Source organism: Anarrhichthys ocellatus, unplaced genomic scaffold, assembly GCF_004355925.1.
Source record: "Anarrhichthys ocellatus isolate YVR2014 unplaced genomic scaffold, GSC_Weel_1.0 scaffold18, whole genome shotgun sequence".
Classification (NCBI taxonomy): domain Eukaryota; kingdom Metazoa; phylum Chordata; class Actinopteri; order Perciformes; family Anarhichadidae; genus Anarrhichthys; species Anarrhichthys ocellatus.
This window is the reverse complement of record NW_022280048.1, coordinates 2,855,236-2,877,139: the sequence shown is the minus strand read 5'-3', so window position 1 is coordinate 2,877,139 and position 21,904 is coordinate 2,855,236. Positions and strand designations below refer to the sequence as shown.

At 41.5% G+C, this 21,904-nt stretch overlaps 1 protein-coding gene across 2 annotated transcripts; it reads left to right on the top strand.

The window, feature by feature from the left end:
• Nucleotides 1-1,014: 1,014 nt before the first annotated feature.
• ophn1 (oligophrenin 1) lies at nucleotides 1,015-20,133 on the top strand. Of its 2 annotated transcripts, XM_031856932.1 has the most exons (24): nucleotides 1,016-1,703; nucleotides 2,949-3,044; nucleotides 3,305-3,366; nucleotides 4,318-4,389; nucleotides 6,307-6,408; nucleotides 6,517-6,627; nucleotides 6,756-6,860; nucleotides 6,959-7,088; nucleotides 7,203-7,303; nucleotides 7,464-7,555; nucleotides 8,740-8,818; nucleotides 11,711-11,744; nucleotides 11,935-11,997; nucleotides 12,533-12,607; nucleotides 13,168-13,252; nucleotides 13,548-13,606; nucleotides 14,503-14,608; nucleotides 14,715-14,874; nucleotides 15,437-15,584; nucleotides 16,263-16,571; nucleotides 17,171-17,318; nucleotides 18,097-18,147; nucleotides 18,839-18,878; nucleotides 18,999-20,133. In XM_031856932.1, the coding sequence occupies exons 1-23, from the start codon at nucleotides 1,550-1,552 to the stop codon at nucleotides 18,855-18,857; spliced, it is 2,361 nt and encodes a 786-aa protein (XP_031712792.1). In that variant the 5' UTR covers nucleotides 1,016-1,549; the 3' UTR covers nucleotides 18,858-18,878; nucleotides 18,999-20,133. The 2 variants fall into 2 exon arrangements, 1 of the variants encoding a protein (XP_031712792.1); XR_004213083.1 differs by having other exon boundaries at nucleotides 1,015-1,703; nucleotides 18,097-18,878.
• The last annotated feature ends 1,771 nt before the right edge of the window (nucleotides 20,134-21,904 follow it).

Genomic DNA, 21,904 nt, shown 5'->3' with positions numbered 1-21,904 from the left:
CCTGTTCTGCAACATTTCGAAAACTCCTGACGTTGTTTTTGTAAATGAAGGCCCAAAGTATTGGGACCTGTACATGGATGTGTAATGAATGAAGATTTAAATTAACTAAATGAACTGAAACTGACGGAATGCTGTGGTCCCCTGCTTCCGTTCAGACTGAATGATGACATCTGGCGGTCAGTAACCATCATCTGCAGAAGTGAATTCAGTCTTGGGAAAGTGACATCAGCATTGATCATCACATTCCTCAACACCTCAACACAGGCCTCTGCGGAGAGAAACAAGTCTGCAGGTATGTCAAATTATTTGAATGTTGCATAACATTTGCAATCAGGAAGTGAGCAATACCTTTATTTACAGACATCTTGATATTTCTCTGATAATCCTATACTGGTAGACAGCTGAGTCATGTCACCTTAATACTATTGTTTTTGTGTGATGACATAGTTTTACATTAATGTTTCCATTGTGTAAGTTTAAATTACACAAATGTTTCCTGTAAGTCTGGTGAAGCTGCCTATGACCACACCAGTGATATCATGGTGCTTATTCTTATATGTGACACACCCAGTCACATGCAGGTGTCACCTGTCTCATTGTGGAATAATCACGTTCTCGTGATATGTTCAGGGCCCCGCACTTTAATGACTAAGTGTCCATGCAGGTGTGTCTGTATCATGAGAAGCTTTGAACTTAAAACCATGTTCCTCCAACACAGTGCTACCGTAGCTTTCATCAAAGGTCTTTAAGACGCACATTAGTATTTATTATTATTTTATTAATATTAGATTATTATATTATATGTATTGTTATTATTGTATAATAACTGGACTATTCTTTTTTTCTTCACTTTCCTAGTTTTTATTACCACATTGTTTTGGCCATTTATTGCCCACAGCACTAAACGCAGCATCGTGAACAGCAACTGTGCAGCAGCCCCTTTAAGAACCTCCTGGGTGTGGAAAAGGGGAAGATTTCAGCGAGTCCATAGCCAGATGGTTGCGTCCCATTCAGCTTTGAGTTACCCCTCTTTGTAAAGCTGTGGGACCTAAAGGATGTGTATGACACCTCAGTTTGAGAATATGCATTCACCAATGCGTATTCAGTGATTAATTATAGCGCGCGGCGAACTTTAAAAATCAAATGTGACTTCAAACCAAGGTAAAGGCCGGGTGAGGTTTAAGGAAAGTGGGAAATATTTAGGAAACGAACGCGTCCAAATGAATTCTAGCCGCTCTTCTAATCACGACACCGCAACAAGGAAAAAAGTGGTAAAGAGGACCAGGACACAACTAAATTACGGTTTCGATAGCGCGTCTGAGGAAGAAAAAGAGGGAAGTAAATACAACACCGTGTCCTGTCACTGTTTCGTGCACTTCACACGAGACCAGCGGCTGCTGCAAGCTCCCACGGACACCATGATGAGAGAGTGTGGAGTCGCTTCGACCGAGCAGCAATGACCAGTGAGCGGTAGACGAGCGTAGGCTGCGTGGATCACGAGAACTAACTCCGTGGCTTTATTGTCTGAAACCCCCCGGTCGTCCAGAAGATGGGGCATCCTCCTCTGGAGTTCAGTGAGTGCTATCTGGACAGCCCGGAGTTCAGGGAGACTCTCAAGTGTTATGAATTGGAGCTGGAGAGGACGAGCAAATTCCTCAAAGAGTTGATAAAAGACGGCAACAGTGTAATCACTGCGATCAGAGGTAAGGATCCTTAAATACGATCTCTCTCGTTTTGTTTTGTTACACATTGCATGTGAATACAGAGGCATGATGAGGCGTGGGATCAGCATCAGTGGGGCCTTTTTTTAAGGGCCCACGGGATCAGTGTGGGTGGGACAGGCTCATTCAGGGAGGTGCTAGTGCTCCCCTGGGAGAGGACCAAACAGCCCGCTCTGAAAGGCCACGGATCATGGTGCAGATGTGCAGCATGAGCGGCTCAGTTTTGTTTCCCAAAACAACGCAACAGCTGTTTTCTTGTGTTGCCCCCCCCCCCACACACACACACACACACCTCTACTCTACTGCGTGATGCTGTCTGTCATCTGTCCCACTGAGAGTATGGACCACAGCCAGTGACAGAAGGCAGTAGATGCGTTTATTTGGGTCAGCGTGGCACCCGTGAAGGCCAGCACTGTTGTTGTTGTTGTTGTTGTTGTTGTTTGACTTGCCAATAACCATTGTGCCCTCCAAATCAGCAGTGACCAGCTTTTCACCTCGCAAACAGAAAGGGTCATTGTAGGCGTGGTGAGAATAGCCAGTGGGTCACCAGTGCTGGTGTTTGGGGTAAACTGCACCAAGAGATATTCATTGAAAGTCACATATTTATCTCAAGTCCTGATGATCTGGACTCTCTGCACATGTACTGTGGAGCTTATTTTTTAAATTTGAAACACTGATCTCCAGCTGTAATTGCTGTGAAATAGGCTGCGTGTGTTCTGCACTTTGTCAACAATAAAAGCCTTTCATAAAAAGGCACTATTAAAGCAAGAATCCTAAATAAACTAAACACACATTTTGTTGATTGGGGGGGGGGGGGGGGAAGAAAACATGTGAAATGATGGAAAGGTTAAAACTGTTGCGTAATAAAGAAGGATTTAAGGAGTATGCCAAGTTCCTCTGGCAAAAAGCCTGACAGTATTGATCTGACAGATAGTTTTGATTTGATAATAAAGCAGGGATAAAATGTTATTATATATTATACAACGCATCCTTTCTGCTGCTGATCTGATACAAACCTGCCACGGATTTATTTAATACTTTGGACTTTCCTAGCAGAGAATAGAAAAGCACTGTAGCAATGATCCTGGCCTGCACTTGAATCTTATGAGTATTGTATTTAGAGGATAAATATGCCATGTTGTTGTGTAACGTAGTTGTGACAGAGGCATTTGTAACTCAATTCAGATGTTTCAAAAAGGAGTAAATGTTCATTTTTTTTTTTTACAGGCTATTCTCTGGCAGTACAGAAGTTTTCCCAGACTCTCAGCATATTCCAGTTCGATGTCGTCGGTGACTCCCTGACAGATGATGAAATTAACATTAGTAAGACAATGCTACTTTGTGTTTACTGACTTTTCAAAATCATGAACTAACTTTTAGACAACTTGCAGGAGACGTCATGTCATATTCCAGCAGGTTTTTCCTGTATGTATTCTGCACTAATACCATGTGGATAAATACACACGTTACATCACAATTAGCAAAAAGACATCCCCGCCTTGTATTTCCTGCGTCGGACACTTAAGATAAGAATGTGCTATGTCTTTATTCTGGTCATCGTGTTTGTGTTTTCCCCCCTCCAGCTCAGTCGTTCCAGGAGTTTGCCGAACTCCTGCAGGAAGTAGAGCGCGACAGGATGATGCTGGTGGGTTATCAACTTCCTCCACGCTGACTCTGCATCCCATTTATACCCTCATTTAGATATTAGAAACCACACCAACATATCCAGCACTAAAGATTAGACCACTTGAAAGGAAACGTTTGGCACATTCGGTTACAGATAACTAACTTCCTGTTTGTTAAGATGCAAAATCAACACTTGTTGAAATGTGCTTTAATGACACACATGCACACACCTCGATGCTGTGGCCGAGTTTCCCTCTCGGGTTTCTTGTTCCCTTTTTGTAAATGCTTCTGATGCTGTTATTTCACACATTTATTTTACTGTAACTACTGAATATTTTAGAGTGCTGCTGTTGTTGTTTGCTTTATTTTCATAATTTAGTTACGCACAAGTTTTCCCTCATCTTTCCTTATTTAACCAAGCCAGATGAACTGCAAACTAACCGTCTTTGGCCACGTCCACACTGCTACGTTTCCATTTGAAAACGCATATATTTCGCTACGTTTACACTGAGCGTCCACACTATGCCGGAGTTTTCGAGCACCGAGACGTGTGTGGACCACATTTATGGACCCATAATCTAGTAAACTATAGTAAACTAAATGTGGAAGTGTAAGATTCACCCTTGTACACGACAGCAATCGAGTCGTGACAGCAGGTGCAGCAGTTCCAGTTAGACTGACTTTTCTGGATACGGATCTAAATTATAAACCCGGAAGTCATCTGGTAAATTGTGCTGACAATGGTGTGGAGGAGGAGCAGCATCGTTAAGAAAGTGCCACACCCATACTTAACATTCACACTCTTTCAACAATGTTTGATGTTTATCTACGAAAGAGTGTGTCCTACATAAGGCAATACATTATGTGTGTGTGTGTGTGTGTGTGTGTGTGTGTGTGTGTGTGTGTGTGTGAGTGTTTTTGCATGTGGAATTGCACCGCAGTAACGGCCGCTCCGTGTTTGCCCGTCCAGGTTCAGAACGCCTCCGATCTGCTCATCAAGCCGTTGGAGAAGTTCAGAAAGGAGCAAATAGGAGTTACAAAAGTAAGTGTTTTCTGCTGATTCATCTGCTCTGCAAGTGAAAAGTAATCAGTTCTTAAGTCAGCACCGCAAAGCACTGTTCTGGTGTTGCTATGCATGAAAAGTCAAATCCTTAAACCACATTATGCATCTTATATATATATATATATATATATATATATATATATATATATATGCATAATATTTACATGATATATATATATATATATATAAATAAATGATTTCCTGAGGTGCTTACAGACCAGACAGGCTGCTACTTCCTCAAATCTATTCATGTGTGTATGTGTGAAACAATAATCTGTTAAGACACTAACATTTACGTCTCCTCTTCTTCCTCATTTTGTAAAAGCAGTTTGTTGAAAGCAGTTGTTGTCGTTGAGAACAGCTCATGCTTTTCTAAGGTGACCCCCCCCCCCCTGTGTGCTACTCTACCAATGTTTTATTCTGCTTTTAAAGTCATCAGCAGTCTCTGTGGGATATCACCGTGATTATTCAGACTGACATTTGAGGTTTTTTTTTTCTGGTTGTGCTCTGGTGATCAGTGTATTTATTAACCAGACGGTTTCTGCTGTTCTTGCTGCTGTGCCGATTTGTTACGCAAGCTGAATTGAATGATAGATGAAATATACAGGCACCACATGACCTGGAAAACAAATGCATATTAAACGCATCTAATTTAATCTGAAGATGTATTGTGATTGTTCCAGTAACTACTGCAGCTTATTCAGAATAATACTAATAAAACAAATAACTGTTCATTTCAGCAATACTAATAATGTACTGGTTAAGAAATCTGTGTTATCTCAATGAGAGAAAAAGGGGTATTGTGTCCTTTACAAGGAGAACATACATGTGAGTAAACAATGTTCTAGAAATAGTGAAAGTGGTGAAAATGAATACTAGATCAACCCACAACCTACTTTGTCTGAGCCCCACCGCCCTATCGGATGAACTCGAGTACCTCTGGTGGAAAAAACTATTCAATAGTACTGAGTGAGTCCTATGATACTGAAATCAAAAAACATTGAGAAAAGAAGTTTGTCCTTAGAGTCTTTATTCTCTGTGTAGAGAAGGTTCAATCGTCATACAGACCGCAATGCGGTCTGAAGGAGGAAGGCACCCAGAGTGTTGGTTGTGTACGACTTATAAAGGCCTTGAGCACATGGTGGGATAGGAGGAGTTCATCACTAGGACATCCGGACAACAGTGATCATTCACTGACCAACCATTGAATGGTTAATCACTGATTGGTCCACTGATTGCATCCCCATTCAGCCCCCTATCTAAGTTGACAGTATCATGCCCCTGATTAAGACACACATCCAATATTACTCAACCTGAGAGGACCCTCGCTGACCATGTCTGACATGTATTAACTTTGTTAATACCAAAGGGCCAAAACACAGTGGTCAGCTAATAAAACAGGAGAGATAAGTCACAGTGGAAATTTACCATCACACCTCTTCATCGTGTTTCAAATAGCTAACAATTTATTACTACTATTTATTTTTGTCAGATCAAATCAGTATTTACATTTTTCATCTTCCCCCAAATACCCCTAGGCAACTACAAAAGTAGCCCCTGGTTGGAAATAACTGACCTATATTAGCCTATTGCAAATGTGTTGGCATCAGCGTATTTATCAGAAGAAATTGCAGCATAGAAATGCCAAAATATGTAGTTTAGAAAGTGTGTCTCCATCGCATAGTCTGCCCACCACCGCGGAGCGTTTTTCAAAGCTTCATGCAAAACCTACATACGATGTAAATTTAAAGAATCTTCAGCAAACATTTTATTCACTTGAAATATCGGCCCATAAAATCAGCTTTTTAGTATCTTTTTTTTCAGTCTTTTAATCAAGCTTTGCTAGATTATTTTATTTAATCTTTCATTTTCCCCAATTACACATCTGTCCCGCAGGAAAAGAAAAAGAAGTTCGAGAAGGAGAGTGAAAAATACCACTCCCAGGTAGACAAACACCTGAATCTCTCTGCAAAGAAGAAAGAGAGTCAACTTCAAGAGGTGGAGTACGACGAAGCATTCATCTGTTGTGCAGTGAAACGTAGAACTGAGAGCGACGAAGAAGTCACTGTTTCAAATTTCCTTTTTAATATTTTTTTTTAACAACAGGCCGATGAAGTCCTTGACAAAGAGCGGGTGAACTTCTATGAATCGTCGGTGGACTACGTGTACCAGATCCATCAGGTGCAGGACAGGAAGAAGTTTGACGTGGTGGAGCCGGTGAGTTCTGCCTGTGGTCTCCCACTCTTCCTCTTTGCTGTAACAAGAGATGGAGGAAATACATAACAGAATAGAAGAACTCGCTGATGGATATCTACAGCATGTAATTCACGCTTTGTTTGGGACAGGTGCTGGCATTTCTGCACAGCGTTCTAACGCTCAACAACCTGACTGTGGAGATGACTCATGACTTCATGCCTTACAAGCAAGAACTGCAGCTCAGCTTGCAGAACGTGAGTGGTGCAGCGAATGACGCCGTCGGTGAGATTTGATATCGTCTTAATCGGATGTCCGATGAGATTTCTAAAGTGCTGTCCGGTTTCGCCTGCAGACAAGAAACAACTACGAGAGCACTCGCGAGGAGATGGAGGAGCTGATGAGAAGAATGAAACACCCGTCCCAGATCTGTAAAATGCACAGCTTTCTGCCCACGGAGGGCTATCTGTACTGTCATGAGAAGTGTACGTGTGCTAGATGTCTATACAGAAGCAGGGTACTTGTACACGCTCCTGCTGGAATTCACTCTGACAAACCCTGTCCTTTCTTTTCTTTTTGTTTCTTTTTTGTCCCAACAGGGGCTTTGGGCATGTCGTGGGTCAAATATTATTGCAAGTATCGCAAGGAGGGGAGACAGCTGGTCATGGTGCCTTGCGAGCAGAAGCCTATAACTAAACAGGTGCTTCACTGCAAAAGAAATGAATTATAATTACAAACAAATCCACCACTCGTAGCCACAGACCAACATGCTCTGACATCTTCAGCACCTGTAGCCAGTTTATATCCCCAGACTGCTACCAACCCCCTCTCTCTCCCCCCCCCTCTCTCTATTGCTGCAGGGCACTACGCAGCTCACACTGAAATCCTGCATCCGCCGGAAGACGGAGTCCATCGACAAGCGCTTTTGCTTTGACGTGGAAACTCACGAGAGGTTAGCGCAAACAAATCTGCGATGCTGGGAGATGAGGCAACAACGGGGGAGCCTTGTGGAATGAACGGGTTTAGGCGGGCGAGGTGAACAGGTGGCTCACAAGGACAGTGTGTGAGGGCTAAATGGACTGTAGCCCAAACAATCCCTAAGCGACGAGCAGGGGCTGGAGACAGATGGAGAACGCCGTCATTTCAGTCAGGGGAAGGAACACAACAAGTTCATATTAATACAAGCGGGCCATGCAGCACAGCATGCATTTTAATAGACACTTGAGCCGTAGGCTGCTTACATTGGGGTTTCTTGAAATATGTGGAAATACTGTCGACAGGGTGTCTTTAAAGGTTTAAAAGCTGCTTGAATTATTCAGGAAGCGCTCGAAAGTGTCTCTGAATGTCGAGCAACTAATTTGTGTCAGTGTGCGAGCTGAACAACAACACGGCGAGGAGTAGGCTGTTTGATAAACTGCAGGTGGCAGTGCTGTCTAGTGGAGGAGATTATGTTTTTGGCTCGAGATGTTTTAGTCCAGTGCTGCTTCCCGACCCGGACCGCCTTCCTAGAAGGCGTTGACATAGGGTTTATATATTCCTCTGCTCTTAATATCTCAGGTCGTTTGTTAGCTGAACTTGTCTTTGCACAACGCCACCATACGAGTTTCAGGCGTACTGACATGCAAGGGCTTCAAAACAAATCCGGGAACACCGTCGCCACGTGGCTCCTATCAGGGTTAGCCGTTGATAGAAAAGTTCATTTTTATCAGACGTTTTAAGGTTGTCATAGTTTGCTGATTAGTGCAGTTGGCAGCCTTAAACTCGTAGCACAGTTGTCTTAGTTAACAATTGATCCAGTTGCCTATAAGCTGTAAAATTTGGCACCAGATTTAGTTGCTTCTGCAGAAGACAGATTGCAACAGTTGACTCTCATCATCTCTTGATGCTCGTCTCATTCGCCTCCATCATGCATCAGGCATTTAATCAGCGACTTCAATGACGACGCTTACTTCATCTTGTGCTGTTCTTGTTATTTTGTCCACTCTGAAAAATGCGTATGGTCCGTGACGTGTAAGAGCTCTGAAAAAACGAAATGTTCTCAACGGGTTGGAAAAAAGCAGCCTGAACAAAGTGCGTCTGAATAATGTAATTGCAGCCGTTTTCCTCTTTTAATGGCATTTGTTACTGTTTCCATAGAAACACACCCGTCACTTTCCAAGCTCTTTCGGAGGCGGACAGGAAGTCGTGGATGGAGGCCATGGATGGAAAAGAGCCTGTGAGTTCATTTCTCATCTCATTTTGGATTATTCTTCTCCTAGACATCATTTTTTGTCGAAAGTGCTTCACTGCCAAAAATATGTACGATGCAATATGGAGTCTGCTGCTAAGGGGAGACATGGCCACTGGTTATTGTGGTGACGCTTAACACTCCCAATCAGCCAGTTTCCATTTCCAATCTGGATTGCAGAGTCTATCCAACCTGTGTTAAATTCAACCTCCTTAAATGCTGGCAGGTAGTTACACTTCCGTCTTCAATCTTTGAGGGAAGAAGCCACAGTTACCAAGATGAATGTCATTTGCAGCTTCTTAATTTAATTGCACCTAATTAAACGTGTTTTACATTCACAATGTTCTTCTGAAAAACCCGATTTGTTAAATACTGTGCTGTTTGTTTAACAGAAACATTTGGGGGGGGGGGGGGGGGGGGGGTTTGTTATCGAATTCATCATGTAAGGGACTTAACAGCTCACATGGGACATTTCTTAAGCGCTGCGGGACGACGGCAAGGGTGATGTCATTATGGCTTCTCTATTCCAGACGTGTGAGGTGGTATGAAGCCTGTCAGGCCCCATTATACCACCGGTGTGCAGTTAATGGGGACACCTGGTTAGCTTTAACGGCCCCACACAGCACGGCTGAGTTCACACCATCAGGGATTTTTCTTTTTTGCTCTTATAATCATGTTTAGGTGTTAATTGAAACCTCTCTGTAAAAGCAGCCAAACTTTGCTGCTCCCACGGGCCGTCTCTGTATTCAGCAGCTTTGAGGCGAGGATGTACCAAATAGCCTTACTCGCCAGATTTACGATGTAGTCGATTCCTCTTTCGGTTGTAAACTCTGCTCCCTCTGCAGTCCTTCTCGTGTTGGATGGTTCAGGTTTAGGTATCGCGTGAGTTGCGGACACAACAAATAGACCGTGACTGCCAGAGGATGTGAAAATAACAGAAGGCACACTTTTCAACGCCCTTTCTTCCTGTGCAACTTCCCCAATGACTTTTCTATATGGTGCACATTTCAAAAGAGCTTTTCCACCCACTCTGCCCAAATGTTGTCAAGCAAAGATGCGCTGCACTGCTGCCAGGTCTACTCTGGACACGAATCCACTCTGGGGCTCTGTTAGAATAATCTCTTCTTCCACAGTCGTCTTTAATACACACTGAATGCCCTTTAGCCGTTTGAACGGCTGACGTATAAGATGCAGTCTTATGGACGCTTCATATTTGCTCACCTGGGCCTCGTACTGCAGCGTGTCGATGCATATGCTGATGTGTTTCAACATGTTTCTGAACCTTTCTCTTACTCTGCTGTCTCATAGTTAGAGTGCCGAGTCCAGAGCTTTGCTCTAAGAGTGACGATTCTCTTGCACTTTTAATGCACAGCGTTAATCTAGTAATCCCTATCATCTAACAAGTATTGGCTTGGAGTAGACACCAGAGCTGAAGTGATCAACAAAAGTAATCGGCAATTTTAAAAGTAATTTTTCGGGCTGAATATTCATTCCAGCTCTTCAAATGTGAGGGTTTGCTGCAGTTCCTCGTTATACATGATGATAGTTAATGAAATATTTTTTACTTTTAGATTGTTTGGATGATGTCACCTGGGGTTCTGGCAAATTGTGGTTGTTAATTTCTCACCATCTTCTGATATTTTATTGACAAAACAACTGACCAATTAATCAAGATTTATATCTGCAGATTTAAGCGATAATAAAAAAATAATGGTGGACGATAATTTAAGCGTTTTTTTTGCCCATAATGAACCTCCTCAGGAGCTCTGGAAACAAAAGCAGGCGGACGCCGGGCTCCAGGCAGCCAGCTGGTCCATTAGTCTCTTTTTTTTTGGAAAACTTTGGTTGACATGTATGACCCGTGTGTGCCAGTATGGCACATGTTATGTAACGCTACACTTGCAGATCACTTAGAGGCCCATTGTTGTGCACTTTCCAGTGGAACTTCTTATAAATTAAAAAAAGTATTTGGTATGAAAACTGCACGTTCCTCTCCAAACTCACCTAAGCGTGAGGACATTACGGTAATCATTCCAACATTGGAAAGAAGCTGACTTTTCACTGCCAGTAATTCCTTCTTCTGAAAGCTTCATAATTTTTTGCATGTCTAGATCAGATTCGTCGGTTTTAAAGCATGGCTTCCATGTGATCTTATTTTTTGAATTAGAGAAACTCATGTTAGATTTTGAGAGATTTCCTCCCAAAAAACGAAGCAGAGAGTGATGTAGTAGTTGTTCCACTCTCAGGTGTGAATTAATAACACGGCGTGATGATGGGGATATTTCACACTTCAGTGACAACCAGCACTCGTCCTTGCTTAGGAAACCTTAAACAAGACTCCACTTTACTGTTTCCAGCTGCTCTGTAGCTGGCCCTGGCCTCTGACCGCCATTAGTGGGGAGAGCGGACAACGTCGAAACAAATTTGGGGGAAGAATAAGACCAAGCTTTGATATAAAAAAAAAACGACTTTGTGTTGGCTGTGAGTTTTAAAGGTTTTCTAAATGAATCCCAAGAGAAGAGAATTCTTTTCATTTGGTTTGTTTTTGAATCAGGAATCTTTCCCGTTTTCCATCAGTTAACAAGACACACATTCGGTTTCTCTCTGTTTCCATTGTTATTATTTTCATGCAATTTGAATTGGCTCATAATGTAAACAGGAAAACGGGGCTGATAGTGCCATAAACTACACGGGAAGCGATCAATACATCCAGCCAAGTTTGATTTTAGTGAAGCAGCTTTGTGTCCTCCTGCCGTCCTCAAGTTGCTCTCTTATTCTCTAAAAAACACATTGTGTTCATTAATCATGTTGTGAGGCCGGTCTTATATTCTCCATAATGTTTCCTCAATTTCATTTTCACATTTTTATTTTTCATTTCAGATCTATCATTCCCCAATTCACAATCAAGCTGAAAGTAAGTTGTTTGTTGACCTCCAGGTCTTACGTTGCGATGTTGATGTAATGAGGTGTAGACAAACACAGTAACACCCCGATGCGTCACTGAGTTCATCTGTGTTCATGTTTTAACAATCAGAAGATTTCTCTTCAAATTATTGTTTCCTGTTCAATCTTTTCATCTTTTTTTATTTTTTTTACTTCCACAGTGGAACTGAATGAAATTGGATTTAAGTTTGTGCGAAAGTGCATCAACTACATTGAAACAAAAGGTAAAGGGTCCTGTTCCAGGTTTATTCCAGCTGTCTTTAGCTCTGTTAGTTTACTTACTTTCCCTGAAGGGGGCGTGGTTGAGTCGTATGTTAAATGTTGATGCCAAGCCTGCAGACTCCTTTCAGAGAATAAATGTTTGCGTCACAATTTGCATCACAACATTTTTTGTATTAGTATTTCTCTATGTAAAGCCCTTCTCTCCATGCATGCTAAAACATAGAAGTCCAATAACTCAAACCTGTCCCGAGGGACGATGCAACTTTATAATTCTACAGTCGCTAAATGTTTCGCCAGAAGGGTGATTCATCTTACAAGAAAAGAACGAGCACTCAAGCCATAAGCATGTAATTGGACTTATGATCCAAGCCTGGCACATTTTTCTGTCTCAAACGAAACAATCAGGAAAGAACATCTGTAGCTTAATTCTGGCTCCTGCAACCTCTGCATGTGGTACATTTCCTCTGCTCTGTATTTGTCCAGGTTACACTCCCCAACTTTTCAATTTTCTTTTTACCTCCCTCTCGTCTTTTCCAGGAGTCACACAGGAAGGAGTGTACAGAACTGTTGGCAGCAACATCCAAGTGCAGAAGCTATTAAATGCCTTCTTTGGTAAGGAAATTAAGCCCGGGAACATGTTTCCGCATCTGTCCATTTCGCCGTGTCTTCTTTGCTCGGGCTCCTCTTCCTTCGTTTAAACACTGCAGGTTCTGCCGCTTTCGTGAAGGTTGTCTGTATGAATGACGAGGAAATATCAGCAGGTCGCTGACTCGCAACCGCTCCTACTCTGGAGCGGCTCTGCCTTAAAGCGGCTCTATATTATATTTGTATGCAATCAAATGACTATGCATTAAAAAGGCGTGGTTTGTAGCGGCAAACCCACAAAGAATCGCCGTCCAGCTCTGCTTTTCCCTTCAGCTCAACTTGGCTTTATAGAAGTCTTTCAACTCATTGCTTTGATTTTAAAACTTCAAATGCGCTCTACCTGCCCAGCACCAAACAAGCTGGTGAACCTGGCCACATATTGCTTATTATTTAATTATGGCTAGCACATGCCACAACTAGCCAGTTACTTTGATCAATTAAGGTACTAATCACAGGTGGACGTCAGTGTTGTTTACGTGGAATTGAACCATAATGGTGTTGCATTGTTTTGATTTGCTCCTTCATAGACCCCACTAACCCAGGAGATGTGGATCTCCAGAGCAGCGACTGGGATGTTAAAACCATCACAAGTGCACTGAAGTTTTATCTAAGGTATGTTTGGTCTGCGAGTAGATGCATGTGAGCAGGAGACACAAAGCTAATATGCGGAAAAGGCTGTTTTTTTGACTGACATTGTTTTAATTATCAAATCTGTACGTCTGCTCTGTATTTTATGTTAGATACGCCTACATTAACTACATACAACTATAATATAATTGTTACGTTGATGAACAGTCTCATTTGTAACTTTGCAGAATTCTTCCTAGTACAAATCCCAGAGTTCCCTGTGTTTGACGTGTTGAGTTATTTTGCACTTGTTTACGAGTGTGTGTGTATTTATCTGCAGGAGCTTGTCTGAACCGCTGATGACCTACAGTCTACACAGAGACCTCATGTGTGCTGCAAGTAAGATGTGTTTTACACATCATCCAGCGCAAAGATTAAGGAGTTTTGTTTGCATGTTCATGTTCTCGGCTCTCCACCTGAGGCTAAAATATGTGTCAAACTCACACTTGAGTTTCATTCAAAATCTAATCCTCTTGATGACTTCAAAGGAATTAGGAAACTTGTCCTCACCTGTTAGCATTCAATAGTGAAACTATTTTGCTGTCATGCTTATTCATGTTCTACTTAATAAAGTACCAAAAGGCTTCATGCTTTCTATTTGCAAAGATAAGAAATATAAACTGACGCGTGCATGGAACATGCTGTTTGTATATACTTGTAGTTTAAATGTTGTAATTTCTTAGTTTTACCAATATGTTACAATTAAATGACACAGTTTCCTGAACTTAACAGACTGTTGGCTTGTATAATCAATTAAGCACAGGATAGATGCTCAGATTACATTTTTACAGAGTTCAGATGATCTTTTCCAGATAGTTTGGGGAGTTGCGTCCTGCTTATCTTTACACCTGCGTTACCGTGGATAGGCATTGCCCGGATGGCAGGTACAAAAGAGGCAGGTTCCGCAGTTTAACAGGCAGCACTAGGCCAGTCTGGAAGCCATAAAAGTCATCTGCTTATTTATATCTGTCACACGGCATCGTCGTAAAACAGAGAAACCAATGAGTTTAACAGCAACAGCCGCAGGATGTTACAGTGAGACAAATTGGTACTCTAGTTTCCTGGAAATGTCATTCAGTATTTTAATAGGGGCTCCTAATTAAACGGCCTGAGTTTGTCTTCGAGACGTTTTTGTACTAGTCTCATGCCATTGCAGTGTAGGGCTGGGTCCTATTCTATATTGTGTTTCTTGTGATTTATGTCTACAGATACTTTGTGTTGTCTTTGTATCACAGAGTCAGACAATCTGGACTTTCGACTGAGTGAGATTCATTCCCTTTCCCACAAGCTACCAGAGAAGAACCGGGAGATGGTGGAGATGCTTATTAAACACCTGGTCAAGTGAGTTCTAGCACACCGTGTATTTCTTTATTTATGTACCTCTTGCTCACTGTCGCAAATGATCTGAGATAATGTGTCACAGTTCAATCACTCATTATTTTAACAGCGTGTGCAGTCACAGTGAAGAAAATCGAATGATCCCTTCAAACATGGCCGTTATCTTTGGACCCACGCTCATGAGAGCCAAGGAGGAGACGGTGGCGGCCATGTTGGATATCAAGTTCCAAAATATTGTCGTTGAGATTCTGATTGGGGACTTCAAAAAGGTAAGTTTTCAAAGAATGTAAGAGACCATCGAGCAATATAATATTGCGTAACTTTAAAAATAATGTTTTTGGACATGCTTTTATGCTTTGCAGAGATTAAGATGGCAAAATTGATACCGCTCGTTAATTGCCAGGCAACCGGCGGAGACTGTATGAAGTTACTGGTCCCGTCCAAGAAATAACTTAGTAAATGACCACCAGTAAACTTCCAAATTGACGTTTTCACGTGTTGGTTTGTATACCTATGAAACAAACGAGATACAACAATGCCACTGGTCTGAGCCAACAATAGCCGATAACAGAGGATGTTGATCTTCTCATGGAAGAATAAGTATTTCATAAATTGTTGAGCTAATGCTTCTCAATGTGAGTTTGTGCAGCAGAAGCATTTGTTTGCCATAGACGTCACTAAATCACTAATTTGTTTTTTGTGCCGAGTCCTTTCGTTAAGATTGTTCTGTGAAGAAGAGCAGTAATTTGCCTTTTTTTCATTTATTCAGTTACAGGCTGTAACAGTAGCCACTAAACCAAAGTGTCACTTTAACTTTTCTTGCGATTACAGATCTTCAGTTATATGCCAGAGGACAGCACTTCCCCACCAGTCCCTCCTCCGCGGATCACCCCGAGAAAGAGGCAACCAATCACAATCTCCAAGCGGCCGCCTCGTGTTTATCAAGCTCTTACTCCCAACCTCTTCCAGCACACAGAGAGTAACTATCATCATCATCCTCATCACCGTGGCTCACTGGGTTAAGAGGGTTGTCTGGGAACCGGAAGGTCAACGGTTCACGTGTCGTAGTGTACCTGAGCAATACACTGAACCCCAGGCTCCCCGGGCACCTGTCATTGGCCCATACAGGGATGGGTCAAATGCAAAGACAAATTTCCCCCTTAAAGGGATCAATATAGTATAATAAATAAAAAAAAAAATGAATTGTCTGTGTTTGAAGCCCTCATTAAGTGGGTGTGTCTCAGAGCTTTGGAGCACCTGCAGCTTGTCCTCCCTGCGTTGGTTTAATATTTAAAGATTCTTAACTTACTTGTATTGTCAAATAAGCAGCCCTGTATGATTAATCCAAAGCTTTATTTTCTGAAACCACTGAAGTGGTTGTGTAACTAAGATTCTTACATTCAACTACATTGTATTGTTGTGCGACCTTCAGTACATGTTTTGCTGTGCTTTGCATGTTTGTTGTTTTTCTTGCACACTGAAGACAATTTGTATTATCATAGAGGAAAACAATTTACTTTAGACTGAGGCCCGGAAGTTACTGTCTCAGATAGGAATCGCAACAATATCCCTTTCTCCGTCTCAATGTTTGTCCGTTGAGTCCACTCCAAGTAGTCCAGTACCTTGCATTCATCGTTGTGTTCTTTCTTTGCAACAGATGGCCAGAACGACAGCTGTGTCGTGGACGGGGAAGTCTCAACGAACCCTGTTCCCTTGCAGCGGACAAGACCAGGAAGCGTTCCTCCACTCGTTCCAAGAGAACCTCCTCCAAAATTAGCATTGATGCCCAGATCAGCTAGCCGTCAGGAAAGACACTTAGACTCTGACACCGGCAAGATAGACGACACAAGGCAAAGGCCAGATTCTTCTTCGGCGGCCAATGGAGAGTCTGGAGTCTATGTGAGCAGAGTACCGTCCTTCCAGAGCAGAAGACAACCTCCCAAAGGCTCACCAGCCAACAGAGAAGGTATGGTGAACCCTGTGTTTATGTGGGGAAACTTCCTTCCATGATGCCTGTTTTCTTTAACTAACAAAACTACATAAGTTGTATGCGATTTAAAAATAAATGAACACAAAGGGATGTAGTGTAGGAAGTAAAGTTGTGATTTAGCAATCAGATATGTTAGACCATAGAACATCAGCTGGCTGATGTTCTCGAGTTATCTTGTCAGTCTATCGCCCTGAGGGAATTTTGCACAAACTTGAACTCAAAGATGGAGTGATACGATTATGGTCTTTTGGTCTTTTGGTCCATAACTTGAGAATTCCTAATTACGACAATTTCACACAAATGATTAATAGAATGAAATGATGACGTGAAGACATTTTGGACAGACATGGTTGAAGACCATGACTGGTTTGAGGAAATGGGCTGCAACATGTCCACCTGCTGTATACACACTTTACAAACTGGCCTCGGAAAGATGTTAGTCATCTGTTCACGGTTTTCTCCATTTTAATTTATCTTTAAACAAATAGGTTTACTTTTAGCTTGTTTCAATTTAACAATGTTATTAAGAAATTGCTAATCAACGGAATTCTATATTATTGTTTTATGTCTTCCAGGAGATTCTGATGGTCTGACCAGAACAAGGTCCACAGAGAAACATGCCATTTGTAGACCACCTGTCAGGCCTCCTGAACCCCCCTCCAGACACCCCGCTCCACAAAAGACCCCGAGTGCAGCCAGCAGCGAGGGCACAGCCTCATCCTAGTAAGTGCTCTTCTGTAGAACAAAAGTCTGTCGCCTCCTTTTTTGAGATACTGGTCAAGAACTCAATGGATCTGCGTTTTTTAAATTTAAAAAACCTTGAAATGGATTCCAGACGTGCCGAATCAGCAACCCTTAAGGCATTAGTAGTTTCGATGATCAAAACTTTCCGATCAAAGAATGGACACGTTGCCAAGAAGACAATAATCCTTTAGATTCTGTCATCCCAAAGATTAGATAAAAGACCACCATACCATGTGTAATTTATAAGATTAACAATGGCTCTGTTCCTCTGTTCCATTAAGTGACCTCAGTAAGCCAGCATGCACACCATCAGAGAACTGGAGCGACAATACATTACAACTACTATACATTACAACTTTTATCCAAAGTGACTTACAATAAGAGCGTTCGACCATGTGGGTCCCTCCAGAAGAGCAAGAATCGTACAAGTACATCGACGTCATTAAATATGCTGATCTACATCAAACCGCTACATACAATAGGAGACGATAGGAGATAGAGGAAGAGGTGAGTGTGTCTTCATGGGCCAAGGTGGAATCTGAACAGATGAGTCTTCAGTCTTTCACCAACATGGCTTGCAGCCATGGCTTAGCTTTCGTACACCCAAAAATCGGTGGGAACCGTACAGGCAGGTAGTGAAGTATAAAAAGCGCCGTCTACCAAATGATACTGTTGGATCACAAAAGGATCTGGAATCTCCCCGATGAGATGAATCATAGGTTTAATACCAACATGTTTTGTTTGTTTTTTTCTGCAGTGTTGCCTCTAAAACTAAGTTTTTTGAGAATGCCTCCAGGCACGTTGGCAGGTATGTAGAAGCTTATATTTGTGTATGTGCTCCTGTCTGTCCTTTTCTGTAGTTCAGTACACTCATCACACACACATGTTTTTACAGTCCTGTAGATGACAGTTCATAAAAAAACCCCAACTGAAGATTAAAGTTACCCTCTTCCTTCTGATGACGTAAATATGGAAGTGGAAACATGTCTCCTCTTTTATGATTTGCTTGGATGGTCCGAGTTCAGGTCCTTGCTGCCCTCCCTGCACACGCAGTGATAAAGGCTGGAAGGGAAGAATGCCTGAGTGGGAAGAGTTTGTAGGAGTTTTGTCAAAGAGAGTTTATCTCTTTCAACATTGTATTCTATTAATGTTACATATAGACATACAAAGATGTCGTTTGGCCTTTTGGAAAGAAGAAGCACAGTGTGACTCATATAGTGATTTATTATCCCACACAGCTGTATAATATGAATATCGTGTAGATATATTAAGATCTCACAATTAGTTGGTAGCCTCTGTTTTAACTGTTGAATTCTTACTTCAAAAAGGAGCCAATTAAACTGAAAGACCCTCAGTTGTTCTGAGCTTTTTGAAGCTTTTCTTTCTTTGTGTTGTTGGTATTTGTTTGGGTGTTGAGCTAAGATAGCAACCATGTTTCCCCAGAATCGAAAATGGATTTGTAATTATTTTTCTTTTCTTTTTTCTCTCTGCTAATTTAGTCCACCCGCCTCTCCGTAATTATCAACAGTGACAAAAGAGGTGAGATTTACTGTGATCGTGACAGATTCAACAGCATTAAAATACTGAATACATTGAGAGTCGACCTGTATAATGAAGTGAGACGTGATTTCTCTGTTTTTAATTTGTCTGTTTCCTCAGAATTAAAGTTAAGGAGCCTCGGACAACATCATGTGACCTCTACATGTGCTGTTGGGTGCTGATGAAGCTGGAGGGAGTCATTGTCAATGATCTTAGCGGATAGACTGAAGAGGTGGCTCCCCATATATCATAATACATATATTTGATTCCATCTTATGTTTAATTGTAAGAATGATGTTGTAAGGGAACACATTAGCAAATGGACTTTTGATTGGGCTTTGATCATTATTCCAAAGTTAAGATGGCGTAACTGTACTATTTCCCCCCTTGTTTCATGCCAGGTGACAATTTTGTCAACTAATATTACAATATTTAGTTATTTTACAGTGTTAACAACTTTGAATGGCCAATTTTATTAGAGGCAACAAACTGCCATAACTTGTTATAACCGATTACTTAGACATCTTGTCTACACTCTTAACACTTGTTTTTAAATTGTAAAATATATCTCCCAAAGATGACTAATTGATTAAATAGGGTTAATCATTATTCATTTGAAAACATGAAAAATTAGTCCCATTAACTTCTAGATTGTATATTGAACCATGTACAGGTCTGTGAACGAGCTGGATAAAGCTAATTCATGAAGCAAGTTACATCCATAGAATAACTATTTCTGTGGAAGCTGTTTTGGTTTGTTCATTCAGAAAGAAATTTTAGATCAAAATTGAATTTGACAAAACGTGTCTTTCAGCGATGAGTCACTTTTTATGAGGCATTACAAAAATGTATTTTGCTACCCAGTGCCGGCCTGTATGCCAGTCAGTGTGGCTATAATCGACATGATGAATACAATGCTAATGCTAGTTTAATAGGGAGTTATTAAAACTAGATTCACTAGTGTACATTCCCTCACTTCTGACCTTGGTGTCGATCCCTCCTTACTTCATGGAGGTAGGTCAGGTTGCACAAGAAGAAGTTTACCTGAATTTGTTGCACCTCAAATAAATTACCAAAATGGGTCACGTAAACTGACTGTTACAATAGTTTGTGAAGATAACACTCCGATGTTTTGTTTTATTTCTTTGTCTTCAAAATCGTTCTGTTAATTTTACACTTTTGTTTAATAACCCAACTTGATAATTCTGGTCGTTGGATTTGTTTGCAAAAAAGAAAATAAAAGTTGTTAACATGCCTCATGAACATATTATTGTGTTATTGCACGATGTTATAGTCTGTTTGGAATGAGTCATTATTCTATGATTCTTAATTCAGCACAAGGAAAATGTAAACAATACAGGAAATTAATATGCAAATATAAAGGATAGAATTCACTCAACAGTGGTGGAAATTATGCTACAACTAAATCAAACCGACAATAAACAATAGAGGTGCCATTAAACTGACATTCTTACCCACAGCTGTATGCCTCCAGCAACCAGTCATGTTGCAGTTCACATCCATGTCTGTCAGAAATGTCATCACTTTATCTTATTAGACATTTGTGGTAAATTCTCATAACTAGCATATGAATTCTTGAGTTATGGCCAAAAATGTGTTTTGTGAGGTAAAAATGACTTTTGATCACCGAATTCTAATCAGTTCATCCTTGAGTCCAAGTGGATGTTTGTGCCAAACTTGAAGAAATTAGCTCGAGGCGTTCCCGAGATATCTCAAGAATGGTGCGGAGGTTAGGTCACAGTGACCTCGACCTTTGATCTCCAAAATCTAATCATCTAATCCTTGAATCCAGTTGGACGCTTTTGAAGAACTTCCCTTCAGGAGATCCTGAGATATTGCGTTCACGATAGCGGGCCGGACATTGATGGACTGACGACCCGAAAACATCAAGCCTCTGTGCTAGCGACAAAAATCCAAAATGACCGAAATCATTACGATTCCTCCTGAGAGGAACATAAACGGGCTGTGTGTACTAAATTATCCATGGCAACACAAATGTCAAACTGCTGGAGGCATGACCGGAAAAGTCAGTGGATCCCTGAAGTCAAGACCGCTTTCCTCTGACGGCGAGTGTCTGTGCAGAAGTTCAGTCGGTCCGATCAATAGTTGTTGTTCACTCTGGACCACAGAGATTTCCATCCCCAGAGCGCATGCTGCTATCATTCCAAGCCTCCAGTGTGTCCATCCAGTCCATCCGCTGTGGCCTTCAATAATTGCTGCATGCAAAACATGCTGCCTTTGACAAGCACAATAAGTCATCTAGTGTCACATTTCCATGAGGTTTTATCTATAATCACTTAAATGTGTACAATTGAAGGAGCAAGATATTCTTAAAATTTACTTTACCACCCGTGACGTTCCAAAAGAAAAGGAGCAGCACAACAGTTCCTATCATCATGCACTCAGTCTGTTCTATAAAGATAAAGCCGGACATTGTATTTAAGTTGCCATCCACTACTCCTGCCACATTCCAACCTTTCCTACCTCAGAGCCACAGTGAAATCCACTGATTTGTAACTCAGCTGCTGCACCAGCGGCGCTGGACTTGGTGGTTGGTTGGCCCTGATCAGGGACCATTGGAAATTCCCTGCTCAGAGCTTTTGTGCCAATTAGTTTGAGCTTGAGCTGCAGTAAATCAATTTACAGCCGAGTGCGACATTTTCAAATCGGGGAGCACAAGAACGAGAACAAAAAAGTGCGTGTTCTCACTGAAGCGAGCGCATGGTTCAGGGGATGTCCAAGCTGAACTAAACAGTTGGTGCCAACATATTTCTTTGGTAAGGCATTTATACTGGATGAATATTTGTTATACTTTTTAGTTAAAAGCATCATGCTTACCAGATAACTACGGCACATTTTTTAAGATTTTACTGTTATTGTCTTTTCTGTCCGGCATTCAAGCAGTGTACGCAGTTTTGAATCCATATGATTAAAATGAAGTAAGCCTCTTTATGTCTCAAATCTGACTTGTTCCAAGCAGCTCTTCTTCCCCCCCCCCAATCAAA

Bases quoted from the DNA above. Each gene is read 5' to 3' on its own strand.
- ophn1 (XM_031856932.1), top strand. From the start codon at position 1,550: ATGGGGCATCCTCCTCTGGAGTTCAGTGAGTGCTATCTGGACAGCCCG. The intron at 6,409-6,516 runs GTGGAGTACGAC...TTTTAACAACAG, and splicing joins AAGAGAGTCAACTTCAAGAG to GCCGATGAAGTCCTTGACAA. The intron at 7,556-8,739 runs GTTAGCGCAAAC...CTGTTTCCATAG, and splicing joins GACGTGGAAACTCACGAGAG to AAACACACCCGTCACTTTCC.